The sequence below is a fragment of the Pocillopora damicornis genome, chromosome 3 (assembly GCF_964200805.1).
Source record: "Pocillopora damicornis chromosome 3, jaPocDami1.2, whole genome shotgun sequence".
Lineage (NCBI taxonomy): Eukaryota > Metazoa > Cnidaria > Anthozoa > Scleractinia > Pocilloporidae > Pocillopora > Pocillopora damicornis.
The window spans coordinates 31,221,065-31,234,644 of record NC_142672.1 but is presented as its reverse complement, the minus strand read 5'-3'; the positions used below and the strand labels follow the sequence as shown (position 1 = coordinate 31,234,644).

At 39.2% G+C, this 13,580-nt stretch overlaps 2 protein-coding genes across 4 annotated transcripts; one reads left to right on the top strand and one right to left on the bottom strand.

The window, feature by feature from the left end:
* The first annotated feature begins 456 nt into the window (after nt 1-456).
* On the top strand, nt 457-4,418 carry LOC113680588 (uncharacterized). 2 transcript variants are annotated; one of them, XM_089200747.1, is made up of 4 exons: nt 470-579; nt 696-2,371; nt 2,852-3,333; nt 4,002-4,418. In XM_089200747.1, exons 2-3 carry the CDS (start codon nt 787-789, stop codon nt 3,223-3,225), a joined length of 1,959 nt encoding a protein of 652 aa, XP_089056873.1. In that variant the 5' UTR covers nt 470-579; nt 696-786; the 3' UTR covers nt 3,226-3,333; nt 4,002-4,418. The 2 variants fall into 2 exon arrangements, with proteins under 2 accessions (XP_027053423.2, XP_089056873.1); XM_027197622.2 differs by having other exon boundaries at nt 457-2,371.
* On the bottom strand, nt 3,351-13,524 carry LOC113680589 (cation channel sperm-associated protein 4). Of its 2 annotated transcripts, XM_089200748.1 has the most exons (17): nt 13,439-13,524; nt 13,248-13,318; nt 13,025-13,147; nt 12,155-12,237; nt 11,484-11,526; nt 10,353-10,553; nt 9,660-9,822; nt 9,017-9,092; nt 8,525-8,583; nt 7,760-7,870; nt 7,412-7,476; nt 7,094-7,204; nt 6,636-6,717; nt 6,011-6,087; nt 5,035-5,142; nt 4,512-4,619; nt 3,351-3,784 (listed from the first exon to the last, which is right to left on the bottom strand). In XM_089200748.1, exons 2-17 carry the CDS (start codon nt 13,266-13,268, stop codon nt 3,584-3,586), a joined length of 1,632 nt encoding a protein of 543 aa, XP_089056874.1. In that variant the 5' UTR covers nt 13,269-13,318; nt 13,439-13,524; the 3' UTR covers nt 3,351-3,583. The 2 variants fall into 2 exon arrangements, with proteins under 2 accessions (XP_089056874.1, XP_027053424.2); XM_027197623.2 differs by lacking the exon at nt 13,439-13,524 and having other exon boundaries at nt 13,248-13,407.
* Nucleotides 13,525-13,580: the final 56 nt, after the last annotated feature.

The window sequence follows — 13,580 nt, the reverse complement described above, 5'->3', positions numbered from 1 at the left end:
TTGTGCATTTTTGTGTCTGTTTTAGCGACTCGAGTTGTATTATCCAGTTCACTCCCCCGGAAAAGTGCTACATACGTACGGAACATGGATTATGGGTAACAGGCATAGCTCAGTTGTGAGGGCGCTCACCTCCTATTGCTGTGGCACGGGTTCGATCACCGGATGTGGTATCACGGTTCAAGTTTCTTCTTGTCCTTGCCTCTGAGGTTTTTTCCCCGGGTTCTCTTGTTTTTTCCCCACACATAAAACCAACACTCTCAGTCCCAATTTCAAACCGCCCCTCAAAAAAAAAAAAAAAAAGAAAGAAAGAAAGAAACAGCCGGACGAGGTGCTTCTCAAAGTTAAATTCCAACTTTAAAAACATCAATTATGTAGACGTTTTTTATTGTTATGAGACTTGTGTACATCTGCGCATGCCAGTTTTATAACAACCTTAGCTCCCACTCCCCCCACGTTAATTTCCACTGTACATGAAAAAACCTGACTGGTTGCTTAAACAGACTATGGAAATCCGCACGGCGACACAATTTTGTTGAAATCTTCATGCTTGTTTTGTATGAACCACATCGTTATGGTAAGGTAAGCAAAAATTGAGCTTAAGCATAATAAAAACGGTCCCCTTGAAAGAGCGAGTCGTCTGTTTTAGATCGCTTGTTACGGCGATCAGCAATCACTTGCCGATGCTTGGGTCGTAGGTGAAATGCTGTCTTCAAATTATGGCGAGTTTTAGAGGATAGACAGACCTCGGCGGCAGCGGCAAGACAAGCTGTGCAGAAGTAATTTGGAATGTCGGCAATCCAGCGGAAATTGAAGACAATCCTTATACTGTTGGTTATAATATACTTGATGATCAACATTTATCACACATCACGAGCTATTTTGCGAAACGAAACGCAGATCGCTTTGTTGAGAAAAGTTCAAAACAAACCGCTATGCATGGCGCAACAGAAAATAATTCAGCGTCTTCGAAGACTCACCAAAGATTTGACTTATGTTAGAATGTCTGTAGATCGCGACATTGCCATGGCGAAAGTAATCGACGGTCATTACGACAACCTACGACAGCTTCTTCGAGAAATCGAGTTTATTACGAGTGCTAGCGTGGACTCTAAAGATGGACGAAGACGGTCCGGTGATGATCAGGTGAAAGAATCGCAAATTGTATGTCCCGAAGTTTATAAAGGATCAACTCATGGCTATCCGTTTTACAGAAAAGGTTTTCAAACTGAAGAATGTTCTGTCAAACGGAACGTAAATGAACTTGTGACATTAATTTTTGATGAAGTTGTTTTAACGACAGAAACTGGTGACCAAATAGAGGATTTCGCCCCTACAAGTCGTACTGGCAGATTTATTATGTTTCTTGAAAGCGTGTACCGTTTACATCAAGGAATCCGAACTCATTTTATTCTAGGAAAAAGTTGGAATCAACATGAAATCGAAACGCTAAGGAGAAAAATAATATTTGATTTACACACTAAAATTTACATCCACTCTCTCAGAAACTACACATTTAGCAGAGGAGAATTACTTCAACACATTATAACTGGAATAAAAACTCAATATATCTTGATTGCATCCAGTTTGACACGTTTTACAAACGATATCAATCTTGAAAGGCTTCTAAGAGTTCTCTCGACTCATAAAAATACGTTCTTTGCGGGTGGCAGTTGGAGAAACTTTACGGGTCACTGGTCAAACGGCTGCCTTCAAACGCAGCTTAAAAATTACACCTTGACTTACAAATCCGGTTATTATCGTTCATTTAGTGAATGTTTAGTTTGCGATTACATATCTGGCCCATTTATGGCAAAAACATCCGTGTTGAAAGAATTTAAATTTCATTTGCGCGGGAATAATGGTATTTTCCAAGAACTGTTCCTGAGAGTAAAAGATCGATATTTCAACTCACATCCGGGACTTGGTCACTCTGGGACCTCGGTCATCAGTTGCCCAGATGTCATGTTCCATCGGCAGCCTTCTCCGGTATTTGACGAAGATCTCGTAAATTTTGCAAAGAAACACAGCATTAAAAAGATAGTCGAAGCCGATGGCAAAACTCGATGGTTTGGTTGTAGAAGGGGTGTAAAGCATCGTGAAGAAGAAAAATGTCCCTTGAAGTCAGGATTTGTCGTTCCACCATGCTGTTTGGAGAATTTAGCAGATGCAATCAAATTTGTGATGGAGCAATGCGAAAGAAATAATATAACTTGCGAGCTGCAAGAAGGAACATTATTAGGAGCTGTTAAACTCAACAAGGTGTTGCCTTGGGAAAGAGATGCCGATATTGCATTTCTCACTGCAGATTTTCCAAAGATAGTCAAGATAAAAGACGCGTTCACTAGTCAGCGATATGTGGTCCATGAAATAAGTAAGTAGGAGACAGCATTTACCTTATGTTCAGTTTCAATATCAAACCTGTTAATCTTCTTTTGGGTACTCACAATCAAAGCGAGTTGATTCGAGAATCTATCGATGACAAAAGGACCTACTAGCCCCTGTCATTTCCCAATACTCAAAGCATAGCATAACATGCAAAGAAATGACTGATAGTATGATAAAATAAAATTAATCTGCCGCATATTTCAAGAGGGAACGGAGGCATATACCCACAAGCAGCCATGAATATTTCTCTCTTTTGTTATACAAATTTTCATTTAACCTTTTTTCGGAAGAAAAGCAATTAGCTTAACGACACATGCACTGCTGACTCCAAGAAATGTCTGCTCATTAGGTACTTGAATACATTTCCTGTGCAGTTTAAAATTTGAATGGTTTTGGTGTTCAGCCGCCAAATTTGAAAAAGGTTCTATAACTTAGGCCATGCTTTTAGCTTTATATTCCTTTTCAGAGGAGCCATGGTGCTGTGTAGAAGGAATTGAAGCTGGTGGTAAGATTGAGCTACTAGCTGATGGATGGTCCATTCAGATGTACGGCCAGCATCGGATGAACCCAAGAGAGATCCTCGTCAATGAGCACCTCCCCACGAAGGTCCTCTTTAGCGGAAACTGGTTAAACGCTCCTTACAATCCAGGGCTTTATGTAAGACATCGCTACGGTCAGGAAGTTTATAAACACGCCGAACACTGGTTATCGACTGGAAAACAGTCCGGTTGGGACGCATACGAAACTGAAGTGTTCAGTTCATGTCCTGTGAAGGGATTCCACGGGTGTCTTGACCAATATGAGCCTGACGGGTCCATACAGTTCGATAATCACTGGTAAATCTGCCTTCGATTTAATTAATACTTAACTTGTCGGCATCGGTCTGATCTATTCCGTACAGACGATGTGGTTTGGTTAAATTGAGTTAATCAGCCATCAGGAAGACAGGTATGAAACAGTTCTAAGGCTAATGTGTAAGTTTATTGAAATTTGATAAATCTCCGAGACGAAGCAACCCTTAAAATTCCCAAGAAAAACTGTTCGACTCTCATTCTCAATTGATATAACAGATGATCAAACTGAAAATGAAGTCAAGGAGGTCACAATGAAAGCTTGACAATGAGATCATAGCTCTGCGTATACTCGAGTCTTACTTTAACATACAATCTTCGACAAGGTTTTTAAAGACTTCAAGTGTTCACCCTTTATTGAAAAAAGTAGCCGGAATGGAAGGCCTTCTCCGTTCATCAGTTGAATTTTTCTTTTGTGTGACTGTGCTCACCAGTCTAGCGCCCTCTCGCAGCATGGACCCCAATGTCTTCTTGCGCGAGTCAAATAGTTTACCGTGCTCCATCTCCATCAGGTTCGACATCAAATCGCCACCAGTTATCTGTGTGGGCTGAGGACATGCGAACAGTGTCAATCACTGTAAAGGGTTGAGTGATTTAGATTAATATTATTGCTTTTTCTTCCAAACGACATAGTAATCCATGGCAGGTTATCAATTCCCCCTCCCCCCCCTCAAGTATTCCTTTGGCTTCCATAACAGTTTGCTGGCACCTATTCATACTCTTGGATGGAGAGAGGTACTACTAGAGTAAATTTTCTCTCCCCAGATCACAACACAAGGAGCTCGAACTCACACCTCTCAGTGCAGAATGGTAGACACCAGGCCACCACATTGGACACTACATGTATGATAGAACTTTGAAAATAATGCATAGAATACTCTCCCAAGCGCATCTTTGGTTAAAAAAGAAAAAAAAAAGATCACGTGACAAAAATAGACTGAGAAACATCGCACGAAGTAATAAGGTCAAATTACAATATTGTTGTACTGATCATTTTTCATTACACAAAATAGTCAAAGTATTGTTTACATTTAACAGACTGATGGCGTTCTTCCAAATCCTTCAAGAATAGTCTCAGCTTAGCTTGAACAATATGAACAGATATCAGTTTGCTCGGGGAGGAATTTAAACTCATCTTAAATAATGGATACGATCACCCCAATAAAAAAGAGCCAAGATTCTCTTCTTTTCTCTAAAAAGTAATCTAATGATTTCCCTCTGATATTTAAACAGTGTTCCTACAAAATCCAAAACTCAAAGATGCAAATTCCATACCTCAAAATTATCGTCGCTCCTGGTTTTCGTATCATCGGGTTCGTTGTCATTCTTCAAAATCCCTTCCTTCTTCGCCTTCTCTTGTAGCTCCGACACTTCACCAATTATCTGAGAAAAGAGAAAGCATGATCACTGAGTAAAAACAAACAAAACAGCCGTCAAATTACCCTCTATAGCAAATAACATGTATCCTTTCCCCACCGTGAGTGTCTAAAAAAGAATTCTCCTACCATAGCAGCATAATAAATGATTCTGTAGCAATGTAGATATTCATGAAGGAAGGTAAAGAAATGCCAGAAAATATCAACTCAGTTGGCGATATTGTTTGATTTGATTACGAACCCCTGGAGCCAACGTCATAGGGAAAGTACGGAAAACAAAGGAAGGACTAAGAGGTACAAACATCCGCCTGGTTACCTCTGGTATGACAAGTACCAGTCACTGCACTTCACGACCACAGATCAATTTACCTTCACTCGAGACATGACATCTCCATTGGAAACTATTCATCCTACTTTCTCACCTCATTGATCTCTGCCTTGATTCTTTTCGATTCTCCCAGATTTTCTTCAATCGCGCTCAGAATGAGGAAATAATTTTCTAGTTTCTCGGAAGGAATTTTTGTCAAGTCCTATGCAATAAAAGATCTATTTAAAGAAAGCGACCAAATATTTAACCTCAGGACAAAAAGAAAGAAGCTATAAATCTAGATATAATTGAAATTTCCCAACACCAGCCGCTCTCCCGAGAAATGACGTCGTCGCTCACCCATGCATTTAAACGAAAGCAAGACACGAGAGAGATAGAAGTCTACTTAAAGAAAGCGACCAAACATTTAACCTCGGGACAGAAAAAAAAAGAAATTATAAATATAAATATAATTGAAATTTCCCAACACCAGCCGGTGTCCAGATAAGGCATCGCCGCTCGTCCATGCATTCAAACGAAAGCAAGACCCGAGAGAGAGGCTCAAGTCGGGCCTGGTATAATGCACTCTCGGCTCGACAACGCTGCTGCCCCAGTTAAGAAATTAAGTCCATTCTGAGAGCAGCGGCAATCGAGGCCACATGCAGAGATTAACAAAAGCGTGCCAGGATAACAACGACAAAACTTGGTTTCTTGCAAGTTTTTTAAGTACTAATAAAAAAGTAACCACTCATGTTGTTCAGAAGGAGTTCTATGTTAACAGTTAATTGTTGTAACACCTCTCTTCACTGCAAAATAATTCACTAATAAAGTTGGAATAACTTGCTTTCGCCACGTGGCAAATCTTGCATCAATGAGAAACATTTGCATTTGATTTGAAAGGGAGACATTACTCAGACTATTTAATTTTCTGTTGGATCTTTCTTAAAGGTTAAAGCAAAGGTTAGCCAAATCAAAGATATAATGTGCCGTTGTGCCGTTTGACGAACTTTTCAGTAAATTAAATTATTTGTCTATCTAGTGTAATACCTTTTACACGCAAAAAACTTTCCTTTCAATAAGTCAAATCTTACCGGTAACTGAAACGGCATTTGTTTCAAGTACACAAAACTTGGAACTTCTTCAACTCCCACAGTCTTCAGAGTGGTGTCTGAAAATTGCAAATACTAACCTTAGACCTGCCGGTTTTGTGAGTGCTTTGAAGCTTTGTGCGGGGAAACCGAGAGAAGGAAAGGCGAAGCCGCGAAGGGTTTAAGACGGGATACACTAGTTTCTTTTTGATGCTCCACTCCCCGTTTTCTCGGCTCCATCCGCGGCCTATTTCAAGCGATCGAGCGCCCCAAAACCGCAAGCTACGCAGGCTACACAAATTCGACCGATTTCATAAGTCTTTACAGTTCTGTCAGCGTCCAGTATGAGGCTGATGTAAGAACAAAATGATAAGACACTGGAAATTCTTGAGCTACCAGAGCGATGATTTCCGCACTGTACAGTCATTTCTCCAGAGCCTCGAGAATCCGATTTAGTCTCAAGTAATCAATATAGTGCCCCGCAGTTAGTTCTTTCATCCTCATCCTTCTGCCGCTTAAAATTGTTTATTTCATTTCAAGTTTTCTTAAACATTTTACAAGGCTGCAATTAGTCAGATCGGGAACTTAATGATTAAAAAGCTTTTTTGCGCGCCTGGACACAACTTACCATCTCCGTCAAGTTTGGCTTTGAAGTCATCTTTTTCTCCGCGATCTTTTCCTTCGGTCTTCACATCCACCATAGCAAATTCCTTTTTGAGTGAGTAAATGAAGGTGACAGTGAACACACAACTCACATATGGCATCGCAATGCTTGAAACACAGTCGGTAGAGATTTTGTCAATTGTGTTGGTATTGTAAATTAGCCCCCGTAAAGACTTTCTAGAGCTAACGTTTCGAGCGGCAGCCCTGCGTCAGAGCGATGACGAAGGGATAACGCTCGAAACGGCAGCTTTCAGTAGAAACTCTTTTCAGTGGCCAAGTTACATCATGAACTCAGTTGATAACAACAAACTATCTCGTTAGGGTTTTAAAGGATTGGTTTAAGGAGTGAGATTCGTTGCGGAATACAGCTGTTTACACCAAATCTTTCGTTTAAGTATTTTACCGTCAGAGTTTATCACTAACCAGATTTGTTACCACGACAGCCACAACAAGGTTGGCGAAAACGAACGCACCAATCGCTATGAATACAAGGAGAAAGAGTCCTCCACCAATGTAGTACGTCTCTCCAACATCCTGCAAGACACATAAAACACAATATAGTAAAAACTGTAACAAGACCTTCCTCTCTGACAAGTTCCTCCCTCTTCCAGAAATAAACATGTAAAAAAAGTAGCCCTGGATAATAACACATATACCACAGTACTGCCTTTCATTTGAGCTGCGTAGCATTTAAGCAGTTCAATATGTTGTGCATCATCAATAAGTTTATCGTCTAATTACCTGAAACGCTTTGAAAATCTCCATCCAGCCATCTTGAGTCAGACAAACAAAGAGATAAAACATTGCTGAAAGAAGTTAAGTAAACGCGACTCATATGATCGGAGAAATGACGCTCTGAAGTTTGAAATCATAACTGAGCTCCTGCGCGCAAAGCGCGCAAGCGGAAACCCATGCTTTCTACTCACAGACACTCATATGACCGGAGTATAGCATAGTTATTAAGCAGACTAATCGTACAGATGCCTGTTTTTTTAATTAGATTTGAAATGTCATTTCCCTTGATTTCCCTGGTGGCATATCGTTTCTTTTAAAGATCACTTCATAAAAAAAACAATAGTGAAAGGATACAGCTCGAGAGATTTCCAAAATACATGGGAACAATGTCTCTGAACAACGTGACGCCAATCACTGAAAACACCAGCATGATAATCACGAGCAACAATACTATATTCGCCATGTCTGTGAAGAGAAGAGATCATGCTATTGGGCTACAGTGTATGTGTTATCTACAAAGGGTTCTCCAGATTAACTAAGACAGTATTGTGTATGGCGACCGATAAAAAAGCGGCCGTGTCGCACTTTTTATGCTTAGCACACGATCTCGGGGTCTCTGATAATTTTCCCACATTGCTTTCCCAAAATTACAGCATAGGGTTGTAGCACTACTAGCTAGCTAGGTAGCTTGGATCACATTTCGATCGAGTGCCGCTTATCTGAGACAAAAGCAGTTACAATGGCGAATCATTGCGAAGGAAAACATCACAAGCAATACATGAAAAACGTAAAGACCGAGTGAACGAGAAGTAAAGTGCTGGAACAGCAGAAAAACGCGAGTAACCGATTCATCATACTGTTGCACGCAGTTTGATTAGTCAAGAGGGTGGCTCCAGTGTCCAGGTAGGCGTAATAAAAATAACGACGAAACGCCGGTTTCTTTCCACACTGAACTGTTTGTTTATCCTATACACTCACTTATAAAATTCAAATGTTACTAGTTGTCATGCATACAGCCTAACCCGCCTATAGTAAATACTCTGACTCTGTATAGGTCCAGCTTGGCATGGTAACACAAGGCATAAGCGCTAGAAAAAAAAAAGGAAAAAATGGCCTCACCGGGAACTGATTGTAATATTGTCTGTACAACAATCTGTAACCCAGGCAAGGAAGTGATGCTATAATCAAATTAAAACAAGACAAATTTAGTCAACTTAAGTCATAAACACACCCAACTATCTACTGCTTTTGAGAAGTAAGGTAGCCTGTTTGTGCGGCCGTGGCATTATTTCCATCATACATAACAGTTTGCCAAGTGTGAAGGGAACTTTGCTTATCATACTAAATGGCTTGCCGGGCCCTCACCACAGTCCCTACCCTTTCCCTCTTTGCCCCTAGAAAGACAGTTGGAACCATGAACCACTGACTACCTTGACTTACTACGCCTCTAATTTAAAAATAGAAAAAAAAAAGAAACATGACCTTTCACTAACTGGTAAACATGTAGGTTTAATTTTGTCAGCTCAATACGACGAGGAAAAGATAATACAATACCACCTGAGAGTTCTCTACTGTTGTTAGACTGGTTTTTCATTATAATCAGTTTTCTACCTTCTAAGACTGCGGAAGGCTCTCAACACTCGGAGAATTCTCAATACACCTCTACTTCCTGATCCTGTGCTAAGCACTAACAATACCATAAAAATGCCTCAGTGGTAATAAAAAAAACAGTGATGAAAACAGTTATGTACTGCAGCCTACAAGAAACTAGCTAAGTTCCTCTTCTGGTCAGGTTATCAGGGATGGAAAAAGACTTGATCACAAGTGAGTTCAAGGCATAAGAAGTGCTCATATGAGGTGTGAAGAGGTTGATAAATGTCCCTTGCATGTATAAATTAACCTCATTATAGCTTGAAAAGATACTGGATGGATATTAGTGGTGGCACTTTTATGGGTGGCTTTTTGTCCACTGTTTCAAAGATTGCATTGGAAATTTGGAGAATTTGTTTTTTTAGAAGGAGGTATTTTCAACTGGGCAACCTACTTTGTACAAATGAACCTCTGGTATTGTCTAAACTAAAAAATTACACCTGATGCAGTCATTTTTAACATGTTTTGTGGTGAGATCCTGTCCCCTTCTCCTTCCATTTACTCAACTACGTGTATTTAATTTAAACTAATAAAAATACCAGAAGGTGGAAAAACAATAAATTGCAAGTGAATATTAAAAACTTCATATCAACAATAAACTCACAAGGTCCAAGAAGGAGAGCCACCACAATGAAGAAATCAAGAATATTCCATCCCCTCTTCCAGAACATAAAAAATCCATGATACCATTTGACAAGAATCTCACACACAAAGATTGTCATCAGGCATTGATCTAACACTGAGAACAAATGACTGTACTTCTCCTCCTGTTGAAGTATCAGGAAATTGGAAAAAATTGAAATTTGAACATTAAACTATTAGCAGATTATTTTCCTGTTTCTTTACATCATTCCCTGTGAGAGACTGGTGGCCTTCAGGTAGTGGGCTGGACTGGTGGAGAGGTTCAGGTTTGGGAGCTGACCAGGATTTTTTGCTGTGTTCTTGGGCCAAGCATTTTCCTATCACAGTGCCTACTACCCAGGAGTATAAATAGGTACCAAAGAGAACTGTCTGAAAATGAAATTCTAAGGGGGGTGGTGGGGTGGGGTTAACATTGGACTAGTATCCAGGGGGTAGCAGTAATACTCCTAGTTGATTCATGCTACAGAAACAGGGGTTTTTTATAACATAGCTCTAGCTGGACTGGTCACTTAGCTCAAGTGCAGACTTCATCCTTACCTTATCTTACATCATTCTTTTATACTACAATTCTTCATGAAAATACTGACAGTACACAGAGAGAAGGTCTACTAAGTATAGCTCAGGATTGTGTGTTTAAGGGTTGTGTTATACTCACAAGTTCCTGGTCTGTCTCAACAGCAATCAGTATACTGTTGAATAAAATGACACAGAGAATTCCAGTTCTGAACACTGTGTTGGACAAAAACTGCCCCAATAGCTCGTTAGAAGCATATTCCTCAATTGCCTCATCATCCAAATCCACAATATCCCACATGTTTTCCTCCTCGTTCTCTTTTGACATCAGAAGTTCTTCTTTCTAAGAGGTGAAAGAAACATGCTAACCAGAAGATGTAGACTTACTTGGGCAAAATTCTATTGCATATTGTAGCACAAAGACAAAAAATGTAACTCTGTGGCTGAAGCACCACTAGTTCAGTTATATCTTTGGCAATTACTGCATCCCTCAGGAAGACTTCATCAATTAAAGTGTAAGGACATGAGGAGCAAAGCTTTCAGAGACAAGTTTAATTTCATACTGGTTGCCAATGAGGGTTGTGGTAGGTAACTTACCATCTCTGCAGCCTAATTCTGATGGTGTAGTTTGCTGTAGCACCTATAATAGCCTGCTCTCACAGGCTAAACTATGGCTGTGTGTCAAGGGGCAATGAGCCTATATTTATTGGACCCACCTATAAGAAGTGTTGGTGGAGTGTCAATGCATGTATCAGGGTTAGTACCCTTTTTCAGAAAATAACTTTCGAGGACTTTTCCAGTACTTTTCTAAGACTCCAAATTTTCACCTTAAACTCTTTCATTACAAAGATTTCTAAATCAATTCTCCTTATGGTCTACAATAATTTCCTCGTAACATAAATTCTGAAAACTTTTATTGCTTGAGTTAAGCAGATTTACAGGAATTACCAGGGCCTGTAGTCTGTAGTCTACAACTTTCCAATGTCAATATAAAATTCCAGGACTTTCCAGGTTTCTCAGGACCTGTACAAACCCTGACATATATTTTCAGAAGTATGAAAATAAGACAAAGGCTCAAATTCCAGATCCAAACATGTGTAATAAAACAAAATCTCTCTCCATCAAACTCAAAAAGGACCGTAAAACTAAAGAGCACTGTCTGGTGTTTCAATTTTTGTTGGGTGAAAGCCTTGAAAATCCTGTTGACACTTCCCAAAAGGTACTTTTGTTACCATATATTTCTAATTGTTAATTGTTTTTATTTCAACATTACCTCATTCTGTACTGCATGGAAAACTGCATGGAATTCTTTCTCACTGCATTGAAATCAAAGAAATTGAACAGGATTGACATTACATGATAACAGTCACCAGGTCTTAAAATATTTTAAGTTATCTCTATATGTGAAAAGGGACAAGTCCATCAGTTAACAAAAAGCACCTATTTGCCAGGATTTATGTCATTCAGTGGCATTGCATTTTAAAAACATCTACTGAAAGTAGCATAAAACAGGCAATTAAAGGAGGCAATTCAATATTCAGCAGCATGACCAGTGTGGAACTTTTACCCTCTTAAAAGAAAAAATGCAAGACAGTACACATATATGCAAACACCTTACAATAATTGGTTATTTCTAATCAGTAAAACCTAGAAAAAAACTCCTAACTACTAAAGCATAATAGTGATAAGCATCTAATTCCTCAAAACAGTATCACTCCTGCATCAAACATAAACACCATGAGGATAAAGGAAATAATTGGGAAGACAAGAAGCTTTTGATTGTTAAAAGTGTAGAGAGTATAGTGTGGAGAACTTATCTACTGCTGTTAAGGTATCAAGGGTAAATAAGTTTTATAATTTACAGTAGGGTGTATTCATACTTTGGATCAAAGTAATACTGACAGACTTTCAGTTGATCAGGCAGAGTACAAAATAGGGCTTAACCTTTTCTCTTCTTCCTTGTCCTTTCCAGAAACATCTTTCAAAATAGAGGTAACCTTCAGGCGGAGCATCACCCTGTCAACAGTCTTAAAGAATAACCACAAGGATAAACATGACTAGCAGAATGGCATGAAAATATAAGTAAGGGCCTTACCATGTCCAAGCAACCTATGTAATTCAACGTGCAACTATGCTGCACCACCATCATCACCACTTCCTAGATCATGCTCATTAAATAATGACTTTCTGGGGAGGGGACACCAATGGCACAATGTTCAGAGGTATTTAAAGAGTACTGACACATAACTTCTGCAAGTCAGGTTTGCTTCCTAAACCCAGCATAAGGCAAAGGATACTTTGTTAAGCATTCTCCAACCCCACCCCCCTCTTTTCCATGAAAACCAACAAGAATTTGTTGTCTACACGCACATAATGAACCAGCGTTGTTGTGCCACTGCTAGATTATCTGTTTATAAATTCATTCATCTACTTATTTTTCATAAAATATTATTCATCTCATCACAATTTCATAGAAAAGGTACAAATTTTTCACAGAGGATATTATGTCGAAAAGGCTATTTCTATTTTGATCTATGCGGACTACTAACTCTTTCCATAAAGTTCACTATCTACACTGTAATTCATATATACAAATGTTCATGTGTTCATGGCCCTTAAAAACCTTTCAGCCATGCTTAAGATAACTCAAAATTACCCATTGCTTAAGATTTTCTTTTAAAAAATTGACCGTCATTTTTTGAAACTCAAATGATAATTCCTGGGATAAGCACAAAAATCTGGTTGATGGTATTATACAATGTCTACAAGGGGTAACTGATGAGTCTGTTTATATGTTAAGGGTTTTAAACTTACACTTTTGAGGGAACTGGTCATGTTGGTTTTCTCCTGTTTATCCGCTGTTTCTTCTGAACTATCACCTTCATTCTTGGAGAATCCTGTGGTGATCTTATTCAAGAGTTTGACTTGATTTACACCCTAAAAATCAACATTTCAACGCTCAGATGCAGAGTACTTAAAAATTGAAAGACGCTATAGCACTTGGACATACAACTTGGTCTAAAGAATTAAGTGCTACCTTTTTGAACCTTGAAGCCATTACTAAATTTAAACTCTGCTCAGCTGATATTCAAGAAATCGGGCTGCAAGCTAGCAAGAAAAAATTAAAACATCAGCGTCAATTTCAACTATTTTGCGCTGACCAAAGATAAAAATGAGTTAGAAGCAAAATTTGAAAACGGCAGAAACCAAACTTATTGCACTGTTTACCACAATGTACGCGATGTTAAAAGGACAGGTTATTCATAACAACGTGTTGTTTCTTCTTCATTTCTCACTGTGGCGCGTTTCCACTCATCAGCCAATCATCGCACAGTTTATTCGAAGTATGCATAACTAGCACGTCTCCAAC